The sequence below is a fragment of the Podarcis melisellensis genome (genome assembly GCF_964234715.1).
Source record: "Podarcis melisellensis genome assembly, chromosome: 1".
Taxonomy (NCBI): Eukaryota; Metazoa; Chordata; class Lepidosauria; order Squamata; family Lacertidae; genus Podarcis; species Podarcis melisellensis.
In genome coordinates this window covers 128,602,996-128,630,094 of record NC_138528.1, presented here as the reverse complement: position 1 = coordinate 128,630,094, position 27,099 = coordinate 128,602,996, and the positions used below count along the sequence as shown (strand labels likewise).

The following is a 27,099-nucleotide window of genomic DNA, read 5'->3' as shown; positions in this document are numbered from 1 at the left end:
AAGTATTCAGTCACAGAAAAGAGAAGAGACAATTATTGGAAACCAGGGAGAAGAGTGGGGGGAAGTCCGGGGGTCGGAAGAAACCCTATAAAGATATTGAATTTGTTATGGATTAATGCAAATACAGTGGTACCTCGGGTTACAGATGCTTCAGGTTACAGACTCTGCTAACCCAGAAGTAGTGCTTCAGGTTAAGAACTTTGCTTCAGGATAAGAACAGAAATCGGGCTCTAGCGGCGCGGCAGCAGCAGAAGGCCCTATTAGCTAAAGTGGTGCTTCAGGTTAAGAACAGTTTCAGGTTAAGAACGGACCTCCGGAACGAATTAAGTACTTAACCCGAGGTACCACTGTAATACTGTATGCTAAAATTTTCTAAAATAATATAAAAATAAAAATAAAAATAAAATAAAAAGGAATGTCGTCTTACTCTCTTTTTATCTTCATTGGACTGAAGGTGATTTGGAGGGAAGCACCTCAAACCGCAGTTTTTTTCAAGAAACGACAGGCATGTTGTGGCTAACATGGTGTGTATGAGGCTTTGGAAACTAGCAGTGGGACCACATTGGATGCAGAGTAAGCAAGAATGTGAACAAGACCTTAGAAATGCTGTCTGGAACGGGACGGGAAAAGAAAACAAGTTATTTAGAAACGCCACCTCCTTCTTCCTGTAGCAGAGACGTGATATTTAGTTCGCATTGAAGTTTGGCCTCCAGGAGACGATAAATCTGGTCCTCCATTGTAACGGTGTCATCGAAATCATCCTGTCAAACACAAACCCAGGCAGAAATAAGGTTGGTGAAGAAGGATCATCTTTTCGGAGAGAAAAGAAGGTAAACAACTGAATTTTTCATATTTCATAGTGACTGCACTTTCATTCTGAAGTATTTGACACATTTTTAAGTAATAAATACCCAGAGCTTTGGCCATGGTTAAGACACCAGGACTTTACATAACCTGATCTGCCTTTGATTGTATCACCTCAGGTTTCCTAGTAACGGTTCCCAAATTTATGAAGAGGCAGACATTTCAGCTTGTTCCAGCAGAGCCAGTTACTTAAGAATCTGTGCTTTCTGTTCTGCAACATCAGAGCAGTGCCAGATCTACACATTTTGCTACAGTGGGCAAAGGCCTGCAGTGACAACTCCCTCTCTTACAGGTCTGTGTGCCCCTACACTGTCCCCCTAATCTGCCACTTGGGACACAGCGAGGCCGGGGGGGGGGCGTCTTGTCATCCATACACATTGCCCAGATTTGTGCCCCGGGGAGGTCACTTTGATTTGACTTCCCGCCACCCATGCCCGCTCACCGTGGGCCTGAGCTGCTCTGCCGCCTTCGCCAGGGAGGGGTGGGGATCCTCGTGGAAGCCAGCGCCTGCATGGGGGCACCTGGATGTGCCCCTCAGAATTTGGTATCCAGGGCCATGACCCCCCCCCCAGCCCCCTGCTAAGCTACTGCTAAACAAATGTTACTATTGCTAAATGGGAAGAAGCGGAAGCATTCTTATCGAAAAAAAGACTTCTTGTTTTGGATAATGAACAGAGATGCCTGCCTGACCCTCCACGTACTGCAATAAATGAGGACAGCAAGGTGGATCTGAGCTTTCTGAAGCAGTGAGGAGAAGACCCTTCACTTTGAAGAAACCTGATAGTGGTAGATTATTATTGCAGTTTATTTTGAGCTAATCCTAGTAGAAGAAGAAGAGTTTGGATTTGATACCCCACTTTATCACTACCCGAAGGAGTCTCAAAGTGGCTAACAATCTCCTTTCCCTTCCTCCCCCACAACAAACACTCTGTGAGGTGAGTGGGGCTGAGAGACTTCAGAGAAGTGTGACTAGCCCAAGGTCACCCAATAGCTGCATGTGGAGGAGCGGAGACGCAAACCCAGTTCACCAGATTACGAGTCCACTGCTCTTAACCACTACACCACACTGGCTCTCTAGTACACTAGTAGGAGATGGAAGACGCTTTTGAATGTAAAAATGGCATTCCCACCAGCCTTTCATTTTGGTTATGGACAGCTTAGCCTTTGAAGACTTTCACAGGCAATATACCATTATCAATCTCATTATGGAAAGGGCAGTTTTCTTCTGACAGCAAGCAGAAAACACAAGACCTTCCTCCCAAACTGCCCGTGAGATCATGTTTCCACATCACACACACACACACACGGCTTTCTATTCTAGGTTTAGGCTTCATCCTCATTGGGGATGGATGAGTCAGCCGACTGCCAGATTGTAATTATTCAAAGGTTTGGGCAACTGTTTCCCTTCCTGAATTTACAGGTCATGGTTGGACTGCCCACAAACTCTGCAGGGGCCCTCTTAATATAAACAATGCTTCTAAAGTATTTGTTGGAGAAAGTCTCTTAATGGAGTCAGGCTTCCTGGTTTCTTAAGTCCCAGGGAAAACAAACTGCTTGACCCCCTGCTTGCCAGCCTGGAGCTGCTAGCTGAAAAGCACAATTAGCAGTGCAGATCTGCCCAGGCCAACAGAGCTGTCCTCTGACTCCAACACTGGCAAAAATCAATACTGTATTAAGCAAAGGCTGCCAAGGCATATGTTAAATACTTGCAGGCAGCAAGATAAGGCAGAGGAGGAAAAACGGCCCAGAACAGACTCATGTTCCTATGAAATTCTCTTGATTTATAGCACCTGTCACAAAGCAATTTAAATAATGCCACAGAGATAGCGAGATATTTACATGCATAGGGGTTGTGAGTTCAGCCACAGTCACTGCAGGGCCTCTGCTAATAAAATATCAAGGGGTGGGGAGCTGACTGGAGTGTTTGGGTGTTGTTAGCTGCATACAAAAAATGTAGCCTTTGTCCAATGTGAATTACCGTATTTTTTGCTCTATAAGACTCACTTTTTCCCTCCTAAAAAGTAATGGGAAATGTGTGTGCGTCTTATGGAGCGAATGCAGGCTGCACAGCTATCCCAGAAGCCAGAAAAGAGGGATTGCTGCTTTCACTGCACAGCAATCCCTCTTGCTGTTCTGGCTTCTGAGATTCAGAATATTTTTTTTCTTGTTTTCCTCCTCCAAAAACTGGGTGCGTCTTGTGGTCTGGTGCGTCTTATAGAGCGAAAAATACAGCAATCTAAAATAACTACCTTGGTTTCACGCTCCATCACTAACCTAGATTAGAACTCTCCATTCCCCTCAAGCATCAACTCACTAATGGGGAAAAAGCACCCATTTACAGAGGTACCTCGGGTTAAATACGCTTCAGGTTACAGACTCCGCCAACCCAGAAATATTACCTTGGGTTAAGAACATTGCTTCAGGATGAGAACAGAAATCGCGCAGCAGCGGTGCAGCAGCAGCGGGAGCAGTGGCGTAGCGGGGGGGTGCAGGGGGCCGGCCGCACCGGGCGCAACATCTGGGGGAGGGCACGCTTGCACTCGCAGCTCTCTGCCCCTACCTGGCTCACTCACTCTCTCTCACTGCAGTGCTGGCTGTGCGAATCCGATCCGAGCCGCCGGGTCGCCGCCCAGTGTGGAGGGGGTGGGTGCCAGGCGTGCGGTGCGGAGAGAGAGCGGGGGACTATCTGGGGAAGGGACAGTGCAGCGGCCACCCAGCGCAGCGCTGAGCGCGGGAGAGAACCACACCAGACCAGACCAGGCAGCAGCAAGAAGAAGCTGGCAGCGGTGGCAGGTTAGGGGTTAGGGGGCGCAAATTATTTGCCTTGTCCCGGGTTAGGGGGTGCAAATTACTTGCCTTGCCCCGGGTGCTGACAACCTACGCTACGCCACTGAACGGGAGGCCCCATTAGCTAAAGTGGTGCTTCAGGTTAAGAACAGTTTCAGGTTAAGAACGGACCTCCAGAACGGATGAAGTATGTAAACAGAGGTACCACTGTATCAGCTAAGTAAGTACAATAAGAGTAAAACACCTTTTACTTCTGGAATGTGCAACCGGTGAGTTTTACTGTATTCATGCAACTTGGAAGAAGAAGATAACCACCAGGAAGACTACAGAGTGGCCTCTCATGATGATAAATTAGTGGCACCTCCCAGCTTGTGTGATACAGTTAAGCTAACTCAGCCACCCAGTTCCCTTAAAGAGAGGCACCACCACCCCTCACCTGGGCGACCAGGAGCCCCTCTTTGTCTAGACCCCTCATGTATCACTCTGGCCTGCTTCTAATGGGATCCGCATACTAGGAGGTGGAGGAGGGAGGACTGCAGTATGCTGGACCCCCCCAATGGGGTTGAGCTAGATGAACCTCATGGTCCCTTCCGACTCTACAATTCTGTGGTTCTACGAGGTGTGGAGGGGACTCCATTTAGACTCCTTTCTTTAGTCATTTAGACTCTAGATATATACTGCTTCAAATGGATGTTTCTAAGGGCTCATCCAAACTTCCTGGACCCACGCCAGTTGCAAAACACACAAGGCACCTGGCTAATTTCTAACACTGCAGATCAGTGGCCAGCGGTGGACCTTGGGGCCCCAAATTTCAGCAGCGCCCTGTGTGAAGCCAAAATTTGGTGCCCCTCCCTGCCTCTTGCCTCTCCTGGTATGTCCCACAGAGGAACTTACGGTCTTCAAATAAAAACATCCTGACGGTCCCAAGCCACAGAGAGGTTAGGCTGACCTCAACTAGAGCCAGGGCTTTTTCAGCTGTGGCTCCAATCTGGTGGAACACTCTGTCAGAAGAGACTAGGGCCCTGCGGGACTTGACATCTTTCCGCAGGGCCTGCAAGACAGAGCTGTTCCACCAGGCCTTTGGTCAGGGCACAGTCCGACCCCCTTCTTTGGCAATCCTCACAGAACTCTAGCCCAATGGTTGCCATCAATTTGATTTTAATTAATTTTTATAATGAAATGTTTTTAGAATGTTGCACTATTTTATTGTTGTTAGCTGCCCTGAGCCCGGCTTCAGCTGGGGAGGGTGGGATATAAATAAAATTTATTATTATTATATTATATTATTCCATTCTACATAATAGTTGTGGCATCCCAGAGGCTTCACACCCAGTGCAACCTAACCGGTCACATTCCCCTAAACTGGCCTCTGCTGTGGCCTTCCTGACATTGTTCCCACCGGTCCCAGCCAGCAGCATCAATAGCTAAGGGTGACAGAAACTCAAGTTCAGCAGCATCTGGAGGGACACAAGTTCCCCATGGCTGCATTAAATGCAACTCTGGGTCTCTCTCCCCCCTCGGCAAATTTCAGTAAGGATCCTATAGGGGGGGTAGCAATTCATGCTGGTAACTGGGCAGGACCCCTAAGTGTCAAATGGGGCATGAGATTTATCCTTCACACACTTGGAACAGCCCTTGGACGGGGCAGGGGAAACTTTCACTGGCAACCATGAATATTCCTGCGTTTGTAGGTTACAAGCTGTTTTCTTAACACGGTTATTAAAAGATGCCTGCCCCACATTCACTTTTTCAGGTATCATAATTTCGAGCAGTGCCTTCAAAACACATCAAAATTTGTTTCATGTGAGTAGTCCACAACATCCAGGCTCCTACGGGAGTCTGAGATGGAGACATCTTGCCTTCAATCTGGCCTCAAAGCCAACAATCCAATTCAGTGCCAGACAAGCTACAGGTGGGACAGAAAGGGCCAAATTCTAATCCAGCCTAAGTGCAGTATAGAGCTGCTTACATGAACAGCAGCCAAGAATATCTTAAATCTTGCATGGTTCTTTAAATGCTTTTTAAAGGAAAAGAAAATCTCACCATGAGTGCACATGCAATCCTCTAGAAAAGACTGATTTAGACTTAATGGTTAAAAAAAAAAAAAACAGATGGCAAAGTATAGCACAGAATACCAGCCAGCATTCCAACAAAACAGCAAGTCAATCTCCCTTTCCGACAGAACCCGGAGCTGAATCACTCTTGGCTCAGAAGAGGAGGAGGAGGATTGACAGTAGCAACCAAGAACATCTGGCCAAAATGGGACAAGCCACAGATGCAACAGAAATGAGGATTCCCAGGGAATCTCGCTCAAACTAGCAGAATCCTATTTACCAACAGCATCAGTTTACAAATTTTGCTGCCTGAAAGGGGTTTTTCGGTCCCCCATTCCTTGGCTGAAAATCCGTGTAATGAAAACCAACATAGCTGTGAGCGCCTCCTGGAGGTGTTTCAAATAACCCACAAACTTTCAACCAGAATACTGATTTGGAAGGATTCCGAGACCCGTTTAAGGATTCAACCGCACTGTAAAACATCGAGAGATGTATTTTCTATGAAACTAATGCTAGGGGTCTAAGCAAGTTCCTATCGCGTTTTCCTACAGCCGCATCCTTGGACGCGATCGAATCCTGCGCTGTTCCAATGCAAAGGCTGGCTTTGCGCGTGGCACAACTTGAGGATTCGCTTGGAGTGAATGCCCGACCCCGCTGGAAGTTGTAAACGCTCAATTCGGCGAAGCTCGCTCGGATCTGGAAGGTAGAACTACCCAAACCGTCGGTTCCCTCTCTTCCCACCCGCAGCCGGGCAAGACTGAGCAAGTAATGGGGGAAAGTGCGCAAAGTTGGGAAACCCAGACCTTCGGCTAATGAAGCTTTTAAGCGGTGTGTCGGGTGCGGGGGGTTGTTTTTTGTTTGGTGTGTCTTTTTGTGCTTTTATATTGTGGACCGCCCTGTGATCCTCGGATGGCAGGAGGTGTGGGAATTTAATAAATAGCAATAGTAAGAATGAAAATAATACCTGTGCCGATGCAGCCATAGCCAGAAAGCAGCCGCTCACCGCCAGGAGTCCCCAGGAGCCTGGCATCCTGCGCGCCACCGGAGAGCAAAGTTGGAGACGCTTCCGGGCTCCGAGCAAAAGTCACGTCGAATAAAAGGAAAGCGCCCAGGAAACCCGATGGCTAAGATGGGGAACCCCGGAGGCAAGTTGCTAGTCCCTCCCAAGGCCGATCCCACGAGCAGGTCTGGGCTTCTTCTACGGGGAAGAATCGGCGCAGCAAAGAAACGAGACCCTCCGGCTGCGGCGGCTTCGGGTCCTTCCAGTCTTTCTCCTCCGGTCGAAAGAAAATACTGCTGCTGCTGCTGCCCAAAGCCTAGCCAAGGGAGACGCACAGGTGCGTTCAAGATGCTGCCCACAGAGGCGCGCAAGTGAGCTGAGCGCCACAGCAACGCGCGTCCGGCAAGCAGGAGGCGGCTGCGGATGCGCGCGTTGCCTCTCCGGCTTTCCCCTTTCCTAGACGGGAGGCGCGAAATCCGGGTTTAGGATTCCCCCGCGGCGGGTTTTCCTCTGCTAGCAATTAGCCAGCCTTCCGGGATAAGAAAGGTGACCCTGTCCGGGATCGGGAAAGCCCTGGCCGAGGAGTGCCGAGTAAACGTAGAAGTCAAGGGATACGACCTAAGAGGATGGTAGGAATAAAATGGGCAGCGCGCACCATGGAGAGGCGCGTAAAGACGCAGGCTCCCCTGCAAGGAGCCCGCTGGATATCACATGGGCAAGGCTGCCTCTCCACCATCCCTTTGGGGGGTACTATGGGGTCGTGGGTCTCTGCGAAGGCGGGCAAAGCTGGAGTGGAGGGTGGGCAACACAGGAGTCCTAGAAAAAGGAGCACAGGAGCAAAACAAGCGCAAAATGACTGCGCACTGGGGCAGGGGAAAACCCGAGCTTCTCTCTGTGTGTGTGTTTTTGTGTGTGTGTGTGTGTGTGTGTGTGTGTGAGAGAGAGAGAGAGAGAGAGAGAGAGAGAGAGAGAGAGAGAGAGAGAGAGAGAGAGAGATTTTGTTTTTGTTTTATGGCAGTGCCGGATTTACCTATAAGCTAAACAAGCTGTAGCTTAGGGCCCCACTCTCCTGGGGGGCCCCAAAAAAAATAAAGGGAGGGAAACTGGATGTACATTTCCAAAATATAAGATAAAATAAATATTACTTTGATAAAATACATATTTTGTTATATGCAAATGGCTTTAGATACCTATCAGGACCATAAATTACCATATAGCATATATTCAACACAAAAAAACAGCAACAATTTGTTGTTGACAAAGGACAGCTGGACATATGAAGGTCCCATTACCTTCAGTTGCTTAGGGCCTCATCAAACCTAAATCTGGCCCTGGTTATGGGGTCAGAAGTGGTTAACTGACCAGGAAAGAGATCCTGGAGTCTTCCTAGATGGCTCAGTTTAAACATGTGGCACCTGTGAAAAGGGTAAATTACATGTTAATGTAATTTACAGCCAACTTGCTTCTCCAGCATTCATCCTGATGGGCTTGTACAGAGCTTACGTGGTGGTTAGCCTAGGTCCAGTCCTTGCTTAACTGGTTCATATGACACTGAGCATTCAGCCGGATTTGGTTGTGAGGTGTTTACACGTCTTCCTGCCACCCATCACATGCATTTCAATGCATTTCTTCATTACCTTCCAAACCACCAAAAGTCCAGGAATTTTATTTTTTTATGTTGGGCTTTCAGCACTAGGTCGAAAGAACGCTTTGATCCACTTCAAAAGTGCAAACCTTCCAGTATACTCTTGAATCCCTCTTGCAAAATAGTTTACAATCTGGAGTCACCCTAGGAACGGTATTGCCGCACCTCCAGAAGGTATGGTAGAGTTTTAACAGGTGCATAGAATGGCAACTAAAATGGAACAAGTCCCTTATGGGAAAATTTAAAAGGGTTTAAAACTTTTTAGTTTGGTGGCATACAAATATGAACAAGTTAAATCTGTAATGAAACACTGGGTGAGAGAGATCTGTGGCATAATATTCAATTTTTAGATTGGGAAAAGTTATGGAAAACTGACTTAAAATTCATGGCTTGTTATACACTGAAAGAAAATTATATGGAAATGATGTACCAGTGGTATTTGACCCCTAGCAAAAAGGAACGCGGGTGGCGCTGTGGTCTAAACCACTGAGCCTTGGGCTTGCCGATCAAAAGGTTGGCAGTTTGAATCCCCGCAATGGGGTGAACTCCCGTTGCTCAGTCCCAGGTCCTACCAACTTAGCAGTTCAAAAGCATGCCAAAAAGTGCAAGTAGATTAATAGGTACCGCTCCGGCAGGAAGGTAAACAGCGTTTCCGTGCACTGCTCTGGTGTCGGTGTTCTGTTGCACCAGTATTTGTCCAGTATACCTAAAGGAGCGTCTCCACCCCCATCGTTCTGCCCGGATGCTGAGGTCCAGCGCCGAGGGCCTTCTGGCGGTTCCCTCATTGCGGGAAGCAAAGCTACAGGGAACCAGGCAGAGGGCCTTCTCGGTAGTGGCGCCCGCCCTGTGGAATGCACTTCCAGCAGATGTCAAAGTGATAAACAACTACCTGACATTCAGAAGACATCTTAAGGCAGCCCTGTTCAGGGAAGTTTTTAACGTGTGATATTTTACTGTATTTTTGGTTTCTATGGAAGCCGCCCAGAGTGGCTGGGGAGGCCCAGCCGTAATAATAATAATAATAATAATAATAATAATAATAATAATAATAATAATAATAATGTATTCTGGGAAATGATATATAATAAACAACACCAGAAGGTTTATTATTAGGAATTATAGGTACCGATATACCAAAGGAACAGAAAAGACTCGTGTACGTGACAACAGCCGCATGGATGTTATTAGCCCAAAGATGTAAAGAAGACAAAGTCCCTGTCAGAGAGGAATGGCAAATTAAGCTGTTGGGAGTCCGCCAAAATGGCAAAACTCAGGAAACCAAGACAACAAAAACTTTAAGAATGGGAAAATATTTAAAATTGAACTACGAGACCACTGCAAGCACATAAAAGCATTAGCAGGATTTAAATAACACTTGTAACGTAACCAACACTGTGGTTAATATGAAGGGATACAATACATGGATTGTGAAATAATATGCAGATGAAGATGTTGACAATTGAACTCATGGAGGGAAGGACCAGGAAGTTGGGAGATTCAGAGAAATCTCAATATAAGGTTATATATTTGGTATTGTTATAACTTTTTGTTTGTAAAAAAAATAAAAATATTTCCAAAAAAAGAGAGAACTTCTTAGTTTGGGAAAAAAGCAGGGAAGGGCATCATAGAGTCTTAAATTATGTATGGTCTGGAAAAAGGAGAGCTGATAAGTTTTTCTCCCCTCATAATGTCCCCTGGAGTCATCCAATAAAGATGGATTTTTGGGAGATCCAGGACAGGAAGTGCAGTACATCTCCACACAACACAGTTAAGATGAAATTTGTGACCACAAAGATGGCTGCCATATTACTTCAGAAGGAGATTAGACAAATCCATGGAGAATAAGACTCTCAATGGCTTCTAGGCATGATGGTTATCACAGAGGGAGACCGTGGGCCTCTGAATACCTGCTGCCAGGAAGTAGAAGCAGGGAGAGTGATATTGCCTAGCCCCCAGTTTCCTAGAGGCATCTTTTGGACCACAGTGGGAAACAATGCCAGACTAGATAAGCCTTTCACCTGATCCTGCAAGGCTCTTTATCTTCTCCTACCTCAAGGTAAAATTATATCCCTGCTTCAACTGCAAGCCAACCTCTTAAGATGGAAAGATCATTATAGAGTCACCTAATTAGTGGCATACATTCCAACAGAAGGTTGACTCCTTATTAATGCAAAAGATGAATGTTTAATGCAAAAGTCTCTTCAAACTTCAAAGGTGTCTGTGACAGGCTCTGATTTTGACTTTGGAGTGAAAATGGTATATGAGATCAAGCGACATCAGAGGCTTTAGAATACATATATCTGCACATTCTGCTACCGGAAACCTTCCTAATTCAAGTGAAAATAAAGGTCACCCTCAAGCATATTGCTAGGGACGTGGGTGGCGCTGTGAGTTAAACCACAGAGCCTAGGACTTGCCTATCAGAAGGTCAGGGTTCGAATCCCCATTGCTCCCGTTGCTTGGTCCCTGCTCCTGCCCACCTAGCAGTTCAAAAGCACATCAAAGTGCAAGTAGATAAATAGGTACCACTCCGGCGGGAAGGTAAATGGCGTTTCCGTGCGCTGCTGTGGTTCGCCAGAAGCGGCTTAGTCATGCTGGCCACATGACCCGGAAGCTGTATGCCGGCTCTCTCGGCCAGTAAAGCAAGATGAGTGCTGCAACCCCAGAGTCGATCACGACTGGACCTAATGGTCCAACATCTGGAGAATCAAAGGTTCCCCACAATTGTTTCAAAATCCACATTTAGGAACCCTACAGCAGTTGTCTGTAAAGAAAACTCCCACTGGCTTTTTGTTCCCAATGTTGATGCTATATAAACACACACACACACGTGATTTTTCATTACAGTCACTAAGACTTAAGATACGTTAAGGGCAGAATGGAAAAGTTGAGATTTTGTAATACAGTGGTGCCCCGCAAGACGAATGCCTCGCAAGACGAAAAACCCGCAAGACGAAAGGGTTTTTCGGTTTTTGCGACGCTTCGCTAGACGATTTTCCCTATGGGCTTGCATCGCAAGACGAAAGCCCATAGGGAAATCTCGGGGACCTTTTTTTAAATGCTGGCGGTGGGGAGCAAAGCCTTTTCCCCCCCTCCGGACTTCAGAAGAGGTCCAGGAAGGCCGGCGGGGGCGAAAGGCTTTGCTCCCCACCGCCAGCATTTTAAAAGCAGTCCGGGATAGCAGGGAAGCGCTTCCCGCTATCCCGGACGGCTTTTGAAGGCAGGCAGGGGGGGCAAAGACTTTTGCCCCCCGCCCGCCTTGGGAAGAGGTCCAGGACCTCTTCCCAAGGCGGGCGGGGGGCAAAAGTCTTTGCCCCCCCTGCCTGCCTAACCGGGGGCTTTTAAATCGCCCCGGGACTGTCCGGGGCGATTTAAAAGCCCTCGAACGGCTTTTGAAGCCTCCCCCCGCCGCCCGGCATCGGAACGATGTCCCGAAGCCCGGCGGCGGGGCGGGAAAGCCTCCCCCCGCGAGAAGTCCTCTGCTGTCCCGGGCGATTTTAAAATGCCGCCCGCCAGAAGAGGTCGGGGGAAGGCGGTTTCCATAGGAACGCATTAATTGATTTTCAATGCATTCCTATGGAAAACCGTGCATCGCAAGACGAAAAACTCGCAAGACGAAGAGACTTGCGGAACGAATTAATTTCGTCTTGCGAGGCACCACTGTATACAGTGGTACCTCCGGCTATGAACGGGATCCGTTCCACATGCCCAACCGTATCCTGAAATCTTCGCTTGTTCTGTGCATGCATGCATGCGGTGCTGTAGAACGCTCTCGTGCATGCGCGCAAGCACTTTTGCGCATGCGGCAAACCCACTTCTGCGCATTTGCAACCCAAACGTCCACTGTAATGGTTAGGGTTTTTAGTGCACACCAAAGAAAAGTAAATTAGAAAGAATCTGCTTATATAGTCAATATGCTAGTTTGCAGACATGTGAATGGCTCCAAGTATCAAACGTCCAGCATCAAAGTACAGCTTTTTTCTGGAAATCATGGCTCAGAATTACCTGGCACTTCGACATTTGCACATTGGTGAAAAGCATGCAGCTATGGCAACATCGAATGTCAAGTCCTAAAGCTCAGTGGTGGCTTCTGTCCAGAAGATGAGGTGGTGGCATAAACAATCCATACAGATGCATGAACATTTACATTAAAAAAAATGCATATAGACATTTCCAAAATATGTTTACACATTTGAACACAGAAATTAATAAAAACAGTATAAAATATAATGGTTGACGTAGTGCCTTTGCAGACATCTGCAGTGGAGTTCTTCAAACATCCCTTGCTTTGTTCACCGGAGTCCATCTTAAGGCAGAGAGTGAATTGTTAGTAGGTCCAAGAGCGTTTGGTATGGCAAATACATCGTTGGGACGTTCCATCGACTGTGGGCATCCTTCAGCAAAAGTTTGATGAGCAAATAAAAGAGCTCAGACAGATGAAATGGTGAATTTTGAAAGTGGACCAGAGAAGGATGAAATGGGAAGTGGAATTAAAGAGGACACAGAGACTTCGGAGAAAAATTGGGACAAAGGATTGCCAGAACAAGAGTGTGAAATGGCAGCGCTGGTGGCAACAGATTGTGACATTCAAATGTCCTTTGCTTTTGTCATAGATACTAGAGAAAAATAGATTTGATGTCTGTATACTAGTGCCTAACATAGGATTCACCCACCTGGTGGCCTCTCCAGATGTTTTGGAATACAATTACCACCAGACTGGAGAAGGTTGGCTTAATGCATCATTTCATTAGTTAAAATTAACTTTGTGTCAGGAAAGCCCTTAAGGCTAGATTCTCAGAAAGATTTTGACATGTGTTTTTATTACAGCTGCCATCATTGTCTGCTTCATAGAGGCTGTCAAGCGGAAATACATTTTGATGTTTTAAAGCATTCTGTAAATACTTTTCTCAGAAGTAACTGACTCATATTTTAATATGTCTGTACGGTATCTGTCAGCACCCACACAAACTACAAGTGTACATTTTTTAAAATGAATATCATGTTCTGGTTATTACAGTGGCATCTCTGGTTGTGAACAGGATCCATTCCAAAGTCCGGCCGCATCCCGAGGAATTTGCAAACAGATGACCGCTTCTGCGCATGCGCGTGGTGCGGTTTAGCACTTCTGCGCATGCGTGCGCGGTGAAACCCGGAAAAATACTTCGCATCCTGAAGTTTATGTATCTAGAGGGATATGTAAGCGGAGGTACAACTGTACAAGCAACTCAGGTTCTTGCACCCCAGGAATTAAGCCAAACCCCATCTGTCCGAAGTCGATTGTCACACGGAGACAGTAATGAAATAAAAGCAGTAAGGTACAGTAGGTACTCTTTATTTCCTGTCTATGTACATTTTAGTAAATGAAAGAGCCAACATAATTAGTTTAGCATGACAATATCATAAAAATACATCCATAACCAACGTAGGGTACAAATATATACATTATGATACATTAAATAAGTGCTTTCAATATAGTTTGCAGCTAGTGTGCGGTATTTAAAGAGATTGATTCTACTCCTTCCCCATTTTGTGGCATCTTAACACAAATGCAACATTCCCCCTGGGCCTCAACTGTTCATACACAGTACAATGCCATTTTCTGCACATTTCCAGACAAGCATGGCCTGCCATTTACAGACTGAACTATACAGACAATAACATAAAAAGGCCAAAAAACCTCAAACAAACTCAAAAGGCCCATTCTTATTTTCCCCAACAAAACAACAGTTAACAGAACACGTCTGCTCAGTAAGTTGTAGACAGTTATTTACTCTCATGGAGTCATATGTGGGATCCACATGGCAAGATTAAAAGGAACCTATTGCACCGTCCAAAACTTGAACACTGTACAACATAAATGCTTCTAGAAAATACTGCTGTGCTAGCACCTGATTTTTACCCCCCCAAAAAACAGGCCAGGAATTTCATAATAACCCGTCAAGTTTCAGGTGCTTGTCACTAAAGGTTTCAGGCCTGTTCCCGTTGGGACAGGTAGGCTGTCCTTCAAAATCTCCTTGCAGCAATAGAAGTTAAATGCGTAACAGGAAATATTTAACAACACTCTACATATAGGAAATGCAGGTGGTCAGTACTGGAGAACGTGAAATGGAAAGGCCAATTTAGAAAAGAAAAGCTAAGTTTCAGCTGTTTGTCCATACTCAGCCAGCAATGATTGTGCTAGTGACCAACCTTCGTCCTAGAGAGATATTCATTACAGACTCTGTGTGCAAGTGTCTGCTTATGTGTACAACAGAGTGAACAATGCTATAGGTCAGGGATCACATTTTCAATGCTGTATGCTAAAAAATAAACCAAAGTACACTGGGAAGAAAAGATGAGCTGGACCTCTTGCCTTGGCGTGTTACGTTTCTCCCTACAGGGTTTTGTTTTTTTAACATGGACACGCTGTGAAGTTAGACCGCCAGCAGCTCATCTTCAGTCTGAGGTGATACTATTTCAGGATTCCACCATCACTTTCTGTTGTGTGTGCAGACCAGGCCTCTGAATCAATCTCTCTCACACTATGCATTTTAACAAATCCATTGAACACTCCCAAGTCTTGCCCACAAAAGCTCTATCCGAAGGCAGCATCCGAACAACCAGCAGTATGTTACTTGTCAGGATAAGACCATGGAAATGCGGAAATGCTCCAGGAACCCTGCTCCTCTCTCTCAGAGCAAGTTGCCCTGGTTGTAACCGGCACACATTTTTAGACATGGGAAGAGCTGGTGAAAATGCTTTTCATTGGTGAAGTCAATGCGATTAGAGACAAGTGCCTCTTGCATGCCATATCCCTGCCTTTGCAATCAAAGAAATCCTCCTGCCCTCAAAGGACTTGCCATTTGATTCTTCAGCACAACCACTAAGCTAATAGCAACACACACCTGACTTGGTCAGCATTAAGCAGAGGTCTGCTTCTTTGGCTGGAACGAGACATCATTTGGCCACGTTTCTGCTCTATTCACATGTGAAGTAGAAGCTTCTCTACATGAATTGGAGCATGCAGAGGGTGGAAGATGACAAAGCCAGGCCTTTCCAACTCAACTCAACTTGCAGCCCTCCAACAGTTCAAATAGTTTTCTACCAGCCCAGCTCTTAGAGCAAAGGCATACCACAGCCATCCTGAGCTCCTCATACGAACAGGATCAAAATATGAATGAAATAAACTGTCCTGCAACACGCAGCCCGACCCATAACAAATATAGCATATAAACCTGCCAGTTACCAAAACTATTTTGGAAGCAGCTCCCCCCTCCCAGGAAGGTGACTTTGTTCTTGAAAACTCAAGCAGCAAGTCAACCCCGACTTTAACATTTATTCTGGCTTGGTGTTAATACTGCTAATTAAACTAGAAACTCGGGTGGATGACAGCATCTTTCTTAATTAAGGAATGTTTTCAAAGCACTCAAAGCTGAAGGTCAGCAGAGAAATAGGGAATGTAAAAGTGGCCGAAGCTCAGCTACAATTCTCATTTATTGAAACTGGTTATCAGGTTTCATATATAAGGTCTTACAACTGCAGACTTGAGCAAAGCAAAATAATACTATGGCTGGAAATCAAATTAAGAGTTGGACCGTTCCTCCAAGGTCTACACTGGGGGGGAAAGAAAACCCACACAATTCCCCAATCTGATGCCCTCCAAAGTTTTGGAGTACAACCCCCTGAATATTGGCCATGCCAGTTGGGTTCTGATGGGTGCTGGTAGTGCAGAACATCTGGGGCACACCAGTTTGGGGAAGGCTGTAACAGGCCAGCGTACACCCCAGATATGACAGCTCTGTGCTTTCACTGTCAACCTAAGCCAGAACTAAACTCCTAACTGATGTACAGAGGTCAACGTTCTCACCCTATACGCCTGCCTGGCTTAATGGATGTGCTTTTAAGATGGCTTCTTGGCTTTCAACAGAGAACTCTGCCCACTTTACATGATACAGGGGGTCACATATATTGAGTGGGAGGTTTTTACAGGGAGGTAACGCAGCAGTGCTGCTAATTATGGCCATAGGCTTTTCACTCATAATGGTTTGTAGCCAAAGGGTTGGGAAACCCGGAGGATGCTGGGACAAGAACTCTCAATGTGGCTGAGCACTGGCCATGTCAGCTGGAGCGGATGGGGTCATAGGGGAACAATATCTGGAGGGCCAAAATCCTCTCCATCCTTGGTTTGGGGAATCCTGCTGCAGGGAGAAGAGGGACTATAAAGGTAAACTAATCTCAGCCATTGCATACAATCTGTGCTCAAACCAATATTCCAGACAACTATTAAGGTTCGGGGACAATGTCCGCCATGCCTCCTTAACTACAACACACCCTTATTTTTACTGGCCGTTATTATGTAAAAAATAAAGTAAATATTTCCTATTTACAAAAAAACTAATCGTAAGTGCTTATTCTCAGGTAGTAAAAAGACCCCAATCTCCACATACCTACGGCTGACTCACACCATCAAAGTTCAGCTGTTTGTTCAGAGCACCTAGTGTCAAAGGAATGATTGTTTAATCAGCCAGGTCTGTTTACACAACCTGTGTGTGTTCAGTAGAGACCCATTATGTTCTACAAAATGGTGCTGAAATGGAAAACCAAACCAGGGAGAAGGACACTACCGACTTGATTCTTTAAGGCAGCCATTTAAAGGGGGGGAGGGGGAGTACGAACGAAAAACAACAAAGTGCAACTTGTGGATGGGGGAGCAGGTCTTTTCAATACACAAATGCAGTAGCTAGTCAAGGACCTTCTTCTGGAGAAAATTTGTTTCGCTAGTGTATTTCATTTGAAAAGAGGGCAGCTCTATTTACCGCTGTACACTAAAATCCAAGCTGCCATCACTGAAGTTGCCCTTCAGTAAAATATTTGACTGCCGGGAAGTTTGACACCATTAAAAGAAAATCAAGGCTTCAGATGATGGGAGTGGAATGATGGTAAAATCCTCTAATACTGCTCATGGAAACCTGCAAAACAACATCAGTGCATAACAGAGAGAACACGCAATAATAACGCTTAACAGAAAATCAAACCTTATGACAGCAGCGGCATTTGTAAGAGATGTACAGAACTCCTCATGATTGTGATGCTTTTAAAAGAGACTGTAATATCCTCGCTGCAACAGTCTGATTTGGGGACAACATGCCCACTGTTATTTCCTATTAAGACACTTTATTCTGTGGTGCAAGAGCCTTCCGTGTAAGACGTCATCACAAACTCCAGTGGGATTTACCGTAATCTGCGGAAGGCTCATCCTGGCCGATCTATTTGATGGGATCGCCTGTGTCTTTCCAAAGATAGAGTCCCACTCAGATTCTGAAGACTCTCCTCCGGCCTCTTCCGTTAACATTCATGCACCTAAAGTGCAGACTTGCTTCTTTCGATACGCCAGTTTCTGCAGGCAGTGGCTGAAGATCTTTCAGCTGCTATTGAAGACACTGAGTTGGGGACTGGACGTGTGGAAGGACAGCCTTCGCTCGAGTTCTTTACTAATTAATCAGAAGGCGGCGTCCCATCCCCCGAGGAGGTGCCTTACCTTAGCAGTTCAGGCCCAGCCCTGTCCAGTGATCTGGCACCATCAAAAAATACTTGTCCATTGCTTCACAAAACCTCGTCCGGTACAGTTCTGGAGATACTACCGTTGGCATCTTACCTAATTTACGCAGAAAAAAAAATGGTCTTAGAAATTAACTTTAGGAATAACTAATCTGTCGTATACGTCACAAGTTATGGGTTGCATCCCAGTGGAGAATTGCAGAACATTCTTCTCCCTCCCCCCACCACCTAAATCTGTTCTGGGTTTTCCCTCCGGAGCTGATGAGGGGATGGAGAGAGGGGAAATCGTATTGTGCTAGTGCAAAATGTTCGGTACCGCCCAGTCTTTAGATTCTCTTTGACAAGGGGCCTGCAAAACGCAAGACCTCATGTTACGAGGACTGTAAAATCCACATCGTCAGGGCAAAAGTCCCAGAGGATTATTCCCTCTCTGCTCCCCACCCCATTTAGAGAATGTATAAGCACATATTTTGTGGTAAACCTGACAACTGGAACCATATTTATTCTTAGGCTGCAGGCAACAGCCATGCCTAAGAAATATCTTCTGCGCTTTACATAATTGCCATCTCTATCAAACAGAGCTAAGTATCCAACCATTTTTAGCAGCGTGACATTTCGAAGCACTGTGCTTCTGCTCAAAGGTTATGATGTCACATTGACGGGACGGGACTTCCAAGGAAGTATTTAGGACCAGCCAAGGAAAGAATTCTAATAAGCAAATTTATTCCTCCACCCCAACGCCACCAGGAAAGGAGATCTACGGTATCCTCCAAACTGTTTTGATTAATGCTCCCAAGTCAACATTTGAAGTAACAGACCTGGATGAGCGTTCAAATTATTTCTGGAGGGGGAGGTATGGGGACCCTTAATCGAACCCTCAATTCCCATATTCCAACTTTCCTTCTATTTCATTCACATGACCTCTCTGGAGCCCACATCTTTTTTTCTCCTTTTTTTGGGGGGGGGGAGGGAGAGAGAAAGGACAAAGAATAATGGGTCTGGGCCTCTCACTCCCCCCTCCTTACTAATCTGGTGAAAAGACATGGACCCCTGATTTCAAAACAACTACACCAAAGTAGTTTTGAACACCAGAGCTGGTAGTAGTGGAAGAACTAGGAATCTTTATTCTTAATGGAAAAATAAAAATAAATTCAGGCCCTTAAATGTTACCCTTAAGAATGTATTACTTAAAAGGGTTATTCAGCATTTGGCACTCTCATATATACACACACACACACACACACACACATCACATATATATATATATATATATATATATATGCAGGTTTTGGTGTCCTCGGGTGTCTTCCCGTGTAAAAGTTGGGGTGTCTGTTCCAGTAACAAGAAGCCGAAAGCACCAGCCTGAAGATGACGAGTGAGACCTCGTCGAAACGTCGCCTAGACACCCCAACTTTTACACGGGAAGACACCCGAGGACACCAAAACCTGCATTCCTGTACCCGTGAAAATCTACGAAAGCAAATATATATATATATATATATACACACACACACACACACACACACACACACACACACGCATACGCATACGCATACGCACACACACACACACACACACACACACACACACACACGGTTGCATATTTATACTTACAGGAGAGCTGGAATAAGAGGCGAAGGGGAACAAATCACAGTGTATGTATTGATAGCTAAGAATTAAGACTCACCTTGTCCTCCTAAAATGCCTGTTGACTTAACTACCATCTCAAGCTTTTTGTCCCAAGTAAATGTGCGAATGTAATCTGTAACAAAAAGATAAGGAGCATGGGTGTTGATGCTCCACAGAATCGGTACCATTAACAGTCTTTACCCTTTCACAGTTCCTTCTGACTATATGGCACCATCTCCCCACACCTTCTGCAATGCTATTCACCCATATCATTTTCAAGCTCATTGCCTTGATGCACTGAGGGAATGTGATGCACCTGGGAATCCCAGGAACACAGTTTACCCCTCACAGTGCTACACTACAGTTCCCAGCACCGTGACCACAGTTCCCAGGATTCTTTCGAGGAAGTGGTGCAGTTTAATCGTGTGGTGGGCATGGGATCTGAGTCTGCTGTGTGGAGCAGCTCCCATGTCTAGGCAGCCCCAAGCGGACTCCGTGTGGTACCTAAATGATGGGAAGATCTTCTCGCACGGGCAGCCACCCCACGGGTTTTCGGGGTCGAAAGGTTACGTACCAATAATCCCAACCACAAGTTCGTCGGAGGTATCATCCCGGCCCACGAGAAGAGAATAATCAATGATGAGATGGCTGGAAAGGAAATGGGAATCACTGTGGATGGAAGCCTTGAGCACGGCCTTGGAGTGAGAACGGATGTACAAGGGGTTGTCCCGCACAAGCTTCAAGAGGTTTTCATCCAGCAGAACAACATCGCAGCTCTCTTTCCCTGTGTCCGTCTTCACATTCCTGTTCCGTAAGGAGCCTTTCAGGTCAAAAACCTAGCAGCAGAAGAGACAGCAGGTTATGGTAAACCACGGTTTATCCTGCAAGGTGCCTCCTGTTTTGCTCCTCGCCCACTGTGAGCAGGAGCATCAAACCATGGTACTTGGCTCAGTGGTGGGTCTCAACAGGAAAAGTGCCTTGTCTTGCTCCAAACCAGGCTTAGTAAGCCAAGAACAGATCTTGGCTGCAAGGAAGGAGCAAGGTAGGCAGCAATCTCTGTGTTCACAGTAAACTAGAAACTGTCGTTTACTGTGACAGGGGAGTTTGAAATGACTTCCCTCAGAATAATGTCTGAAACTCCCATTGTTCTAGGCGCATTTTGTGACAGGAGATTTCATCAGCGCAAGCCGTTTCTGAGCTCTGCGCCTAAGATTTCAGATTAAAACTGCAGATTGGAAGGAAAGGAGGACTTTCTTCTGCCTCCCCAGTTCCAGCTACTCTCTGAAGACTTGAGAAGAGACCCTCTTCAGAATATTAGGGGGGTGGGCCAGGGAAGGGGAAGACCATGCTAAAATTGAACATAATATTTTAGCTGCAGTTCACATTTTCAGCTTTGTGTTCCTATTATTTAAAAAATGCACCTAGACATTCCGTTGTTGCGCCCATAACCTAGGTTTAAGGTGCCATTTAGCTTTCATGTCTCAGTTTATAACACTGCCTCAGAATGGCAGCACTCCTAGGGCAACAGCAGTTGGTTAACTTAATAAGGGAAGTCCCCCAACTCCTCACTACCTTAATCGGGGGAGGGGGGAATAGAAAGGTTTGTTACACATAACTATTTTATTGAGAAATTCATTAAAAAAATTAATATCTATTAGTAGGTCTACTGCTATTATCAGTATTATCGCAAGTCTCTAAACTAGCACCTCAAACTGCTTCCCCTCAGTATCAGAGTGGGTGAAGTTAGAGTGGGCAGTGCCCTGTTGGCATCAATTTGCCTTGAGAGACAATGGAGTGTGCCTTTGGGGGTGAAATTAAACCTCTGGAGAATCCCAGCAGCTGTGCACCATGGTCAAACCTCTGCACAGCTGCAGATGCATGAACATGGGACTTAAAAAGTAACGCCAGCAGCCTCTGGTCTTCCAGCCACAAAATGAAAAAAGAGCAGAGAAATATAACCATTTCTCATGGTAATTCCAAGCCTGGCATCCACTAAGTATTCTGGGTGGCTGCTATCCCCTCTGCTGACAGAAAAGCATCTGACAGAAGAGCAGGGAGATTCCTCACCTCCCGTCAGAAATTTAAGCCACTGCTATTTTGATTTCATAAAAAATATAAAATGTGTGTGTGTGTGTGTGTGTGTGTGGAGAGAGAGAGAGCGGGAATATGCTGGCTGCCACATACTGAAGTTTAAGGAAATCAGAACAGCCATTTGGAAGGAAATGTAGAATCCTAGCTACTACTAGCAACCGATTTGTATTGTTTCGCTGTCCTCAGGGTCAGAAGTAGCTTTCAGATTAAGAGCAGAGAACTGCTTGCGAGGGGCGGGGAGATATATATTTTCCCCTGGGACTATGCAGCTGTGTCTGCTTTCATGAAAGAAGGACTTATTCCATGTACGCACATTTGCATGTTGGAGGTCACAATGCTGTGAGGAGGTATGGCTGGCCCTCAAAGCCAAGTGACTGGTGTAAAACCTTTGGAGGAGGAAGACGGACAAAGTCCAATGCAAATAATGCAGGCAAGTGCAGAACAGCTCCATGTGTAACTGTCAGGGAACTGCCATCGGAGCCAGAGGCGGAGGGAAGGCTCCAGAGGGATGCCGGAGAGGGTCCCAGTAGGGAGAGAGGCAGCCCATCTGCTGGGGAAGGAAATCAGCGTAGCACCAGTGGAGAAGGGGGGCAGATGGGGGAATCGGCGAGGGGGCTCCAGGACTCCTCGCCGGAGACCAGCGGGGAGAGCACGGGTACTCCGCTGCCCTCACCCACCCTGTGCAGAAGACTTCCGCGCAGGGAGAGTAGGGGGAGACTTGGCGTCAAAGAACTTCTTTGCTGGAAGAAGTTCAAGAAACGCCGACTGACGGATTCTGCCAGCGATTGAGACGGCCACGGGTGAGAGGCTGTCCAGACAGAAAGGGTTCACCCAGGTAACCTAGCCAAGAGTGGCGACAACTTACGCACGAGCAACCCCTAGAACCATTACAGTAACCAACTGCTGCTGGCAGCTTTGCCACCTCTCCTAATGCAAGAGTTTCCAACGCAGGGGCAAGCTTGCCACGTTGCCAGTGAGCCTTTTCTCACCTGAGCCATCTTTCTGCCATAGAAGAGGTTTTCCATGACCAACAGGTCAAGCTTCTTCTCTGTGTTGTTCTGAGAGTTCTTGTAACCAATCCGGTATACCCCAAGAATCTTGGCCAAAGCCGTTGGCTTCTGAGATAGAGGAGACAGTTGATTTGCCGAGTGAAAAGTTGTTCCTGTTTCAGCTCACAAATGAAATGCACCTAAATACGTACAGCACAGGGTAGGGATATGGGCAAGGAAGGATCTGCAGGAAGTGAATGTGGCCAGTTTATCTAGATTTGTCCTCCATGATCTCCGACAGCCATGGCAAACAGTTAGGAATGATGGGAGTTGTAGTCTAACAAGAACCAAAGCCAGCAGCAAGTATCAAGATTAAAGCCAAGGAAGAACACATTAGGAAGAACTTCCTGACAGTAAGAGCTGTTCGACAGTGGAATTTGCTGCCAAGGAGTGTGGTGGAGTCTCCTTCTTTGGAGGTCTTTAAGCAGAGGCTTGACAACCATATGTCAGGAGTGCTCTGATGGTGTTTCCTGCTTGGCAGGGGGTTGGACTCGATGGCCCTTGTGGTCTCTTCCAACTCTATGATTCTATGATTCTAAGAACATGTCGTGCCTCTTACCTTTTGCTGAACCGCGTTAGTGATGTACATGAAATAGTGTGGGGCGAAGTCTAGAAAGGACTGGACTTCCAGGCGAGGCATCTGCTTCAAGATAAATCGGTCATCTAGGGGAGAATGTGCATTGATGCATGATGTACTTTTAAAACAAACAAATGTCACTATGCAAAATTGTCTGGCCCTTTCACAAATCACCATCTAAAGCCCAGTTCCGTGTGAAAACTATAATTTCAGTTTTAGGTAGTTAGGATGTTAGCAGAGAGCTGGCTCAGAATGTGCTGACCTTGCACAATTCTTTTTTAAAAAAAACATATTTTTTATTAAATTTTCTGTCTTACAATTTAAAATCTTCACTTAAACAACCTTAAAATATCAATCACTTCCCTTCTTCTCTTTCTGTGGTCCATTTTGCATAACACAAATCCCTGCATATTTTATATAAACTAGACCATTCAGTATTCCATTATTACATCCATCAAAACTTATTTACACTGTTGAATTATCTCAATGCTGCCCACGTTTTCAAAAGTGCACAATTTCCCTCGTTATATTAAAATTAATATTTTTCAATCTTCTTTAAACATATGTTTTTCTTGTTCTCTTATTTTATGGGTTAGGTCCGCAAGCTGCTCTTATTTCATCAGTTTAAGTTGCCAATCTTTTTTGGTTGGAACCTCGCTCATTTTCTATTTTTGGGCTAACAAAAAGCAGGCCGTAGTAGCGGCATAAATAAATAACATTTTTTGACACCTGGGAATTTCCATCTGAATTATCCCCAACAGAAAGGACTCTGGTGGTTGTTTTTCTGGAAAAGTCCTTTTAAACATTTTTTTCAATTCATTATCAATTATTTCCCAATACTCTTTTACCCTTTTACAGGTCCACCACATATGAAAGAACGTTCCCTCAACCTCATTACACCTTGCACGATTCATCCACGTGGAATAAAAGACAAGAGTAAGCGCTTACGCAAAGGGACAAGCTAGAGGCCAGTCACTTACCTTCAGTCACATAAAAAGCAGCTCCAGATTTGCCTCCCCGTGCCTGCCAGGGCAGAGAGTGAGAGAGGGAACGGATAAAATCTTCTTCGCTGCTCCCAAGTATCACTTCACGCATTTTGTGGAACTCTCCCGCGTAGTAAATCCGGCAGTAGAACTTGGCATTGGCATCAGAGAATTCTGTGGGAAAACACGGAGGCAGAGAAGCCATGGAAGATCCATTTCTTAGAAGAGATGCTCACCCATATTTAAGGTCTCCTCTTTTCAAAATCCTTACATTCCTCCACCCTAACCTTGCCTACTCCAGTTGGTGGCAGATTCTCCTACACATCTAAGCCCCACAGGAACCCTCCGCTGGACGACCTTGTGTCCCTCTGGACCAGAATCTTGTGCAGCTGGATCTTTGGTTCAGTCACTATATTCTACCACAATCTTCAGGTCTACATAGTTTCTATGACAATGACATGCTGCAACATATTTTCAGGAGCATCACAAATGTAGAACTGTAGAGACTGCAGCAAAAGCATTTCATTGAGGCTGCATTGTCGTGGCTGGAGTTTATCCAATTATTTGGCATGCCAAGCAACACAAATATCTACCGTATTTTTCGCTCTATAGGACGCAATTTCCCCCCTCCAAAAATTGAGGGGAAATGTGTGTGCATCCTATGGAGCGAATGCAGGCTCCTTGGCTTCAGCGATAGCAACGCTAAGCCTCCGAAGCGCAGAGGTGCGCACTGACCCCTCTCGCTCTCCAGGCTTCAGGGATAGCCGCACGCAGCCCCTCCGGCAGGGAGAGGCTGCACGTGGCTAAGGCTTCTTTATTTTATTTTAAAAAAATATTTATTAAAGTTTTCAATATTAATACAATAAAAAAAATCAAAAAGAAAAAATAACAAAAATACAAAAATAAAAATAATTAAAAACACACAAAGTTTCCATAACTTATTTTCCATTAACTTATTTTCCATAAGTTTTAACCTGCTTCTGAACCTTTTTTCCCATATTCTCTTAAAACATTACAGCTGGAAACCGGTTAATTTCTATCCGACATCATTCTAACATTCATTAATTTTGCTGTATTTCTGTAGATAGTCTTTGAATTTCTTCCAGTCTTCTTCCGCTGACTCTTCTCCCTGGTCTCAGATTCTGCCAGTCATTTCTGCCAGTCCCATATAGTCTATCACCTTGTGGCTAAGGCTTCTTTAGTCCCGTGCAGCTTCTCCCTGCCGGAGGCATTGCGTGGGGCTATGTCACAAGCCAAGGCAGCCCGCTGGCAGCTTTGGCTTCCTCTTTAGCCCCACGCAACCCCTCCGGCAGGGAGAAGCTGCATGGGACTATGGCTTCTTTAGCCCTGCACAGCTTCTCCCGGGAGGGAGAGGTTGAGTGGGGCTAATTAGGAAGCCAAAGCAGCTTGTGCCATAGCCGCGCGCAACCCCTCCGGCAGGGAGAGGTTGCGTGCATCCTGTATGCTGCTCTTTGGAGCGGGGGGGGGGGGGAATAAGATTATTTTTCTTTATTCCCCCCCCAAAAAAAACTGGGTGCGCCCTATGGAGCGAAAAATATGGTAAGTGTAAAAGCTTGCTCTGAGCCTTCGTGATAAGGCAGCAAAAATATCTACATGCACCAGTACAAATCTTTGCAGATCTCTATTCAGATAGCCCAATGCAGTGAGATGTGTGCATCTTAAAAGCCAATAAAAGCTTAGACTTCTTGGGTCACAGAATCACCTTATCAGGTGCCATATGGAAAGCCAGGCTGGCAAGTCACATCTTTCTCTTGGATAGTGAGCAGTTCTGGCTGACTCAAGAATGCGATAGCAAGTCCTGAGCAAAGTCTGTTGCCAGTTTACAATACACCTCGGTCTCCTGATTCTGAGAGGCCACTGGGAATAAATAGCACTGGTGCATAAGAAAGGGATGTCTTACAGAGCTATGCTTAGTTTGCAAGTGGCAAAAATAATCAACTTCTTATCCAAGCAGGCCACACCCACACCATAAATTTAAAGCACTGTGATGCCATTTTAAACAGTCATGGCTTCCCCCCAAAGAATTCTGGGAGCTGTAGAGTTGTTGTTAGATTTCTATTCTGCTCACAGAGCTACAATTCCCAGTGTTTCCTGCATAGAGGGATTCATTGTTAAACTGCATTCAGAACTATAGCTCTAAGAGGGCAACAGCAGTCTCCTAATAACTCTCAGCACCAGGACGGACTCACTCACGGGGCAAGGTGAGGCGACTGCCTCAGACCGCAGGATCCCCAGGGGCAGCAGATACAGCGGCCTTTTGGGCAACAGGAGGCACTGCTGACCTCCTCTCACCCTTGCTCCTGGTGTAGATCTTCACTCACCCCTTCTTCCCCGGCTGGGGTATGTGTGCCATTTCAAGGTTAGCCTCAGGTGCCAAAATGTATTGGACCAGCCCTCTTAGCACTCTTAACAAACTACATTCCCCAGGATCCTTTGCAGGAAGGCATGACTATTTAAAGCAGTACCACAGTACTTTAAATGCATGGTGTGAATGTGGTCGTGATGTACTTTGAAACACCCCTGCCCCCTTTCAGATATTTGTGGAACTCGGTTCCATGAAATACATTCAAGATTAGAGAGTGAATCTGTAATTCTGATCAACAAGGGACTTGCCAGAGGAGACGACGCATCTGCCTCTGCGCTCCCCGCTCTCAATTCTGGCTCCAAAACAGATTCCTACTTACGGAGTTCAACATGTGGATTTCCCAGCTGTTTCTTTTGTGCATCCCCTCCATCTGCTTCATCTAAAAGAGCAAACAGAAAATGGGACCAGGGATGCAACCTTTCAGTTGTTCTTGCAGGTCAACAGAGGCCCTATTATTCACACACACTGACCATTTCCCAAACCCCTAAAACTGAAGA

General features: G+C 45.9%; 2 protein-coding genes across 8 annotated transcripts in view; both read right to left on the bottom strand.

The window, feature by feature from the left end:
* PTH2R (parathyroid hormone 2 receptor) overlaps window positions 1-7,679 on the bottom strand; it is a 39,761-nt gene extending 32,082 nt beyond the window's left edge. For all 3 annotated transcript variants that reach the window (XM_081927677.1, XM_081927678.1, XM_081927679.1), the window contains exons 1-2: window positions 6,670-7,679; window positions 656-761 (exon numbers count right to left, since the gene is read on the bottom strand). In XM_081927677.1, the coding sequence (XP_081783803.1) occupies window positions 656-761; window positions 6,670-6,735 (172 nt within the window). In that variant the 5' untranslated portion in view covers window positions 6,736-7,679. The remainder of the gene's footprint in view (window positions 1-655; window positions 762-6,669) is intronic.
* Window positions 7,680-15,805: 8,126 nt separating this feature from the next.
* PIKFYVE (phosphoinositide kinase, FYVE-type zinc finger containing) overlaps window positions 15,806-27,099 on the bottom strand; it is a 97,712-nt gene continuing 86,418 nt past the window's right edge. For all 5 annotated transcript variants that reach the window (XM_081898135.1, XM_081898134.1, XM_081898136.1 and 2 more), the window contains 7 exons: window positions 26,922-26,981; window positions 24,214-24,390; window positions 23,216-23,319; window positions 22,597-22,725; window positions 20,091-20,352; window positions 19,575-19,649; window positions 15,806-17,984 (listed from right to left, as the gene is read on the bottom strand). In XM_081898135.1, the coding sequence (XP_081754261.1) occupies window positions 17,869-17,984; window positions 19,575-19,649; window positions 20,091-20,352; window positions 22,597-22,725; window positions 23,216-23,319; window positions 24,214-24,390; window positions 26,922-26,981 (923 nt within the window). In that variant the 3' untranslated portion in view covers window positions 15,806-17,868. The remainder of the gene's footprint in view (window positions 17,985-19,574; window positions 19,650-20,090; window positions 20,353-22,596; window positions 22,726-23,215; window positions 23,320-24,213; window positions 24,391-26,921; window positions 26,982-27,099) is intronic.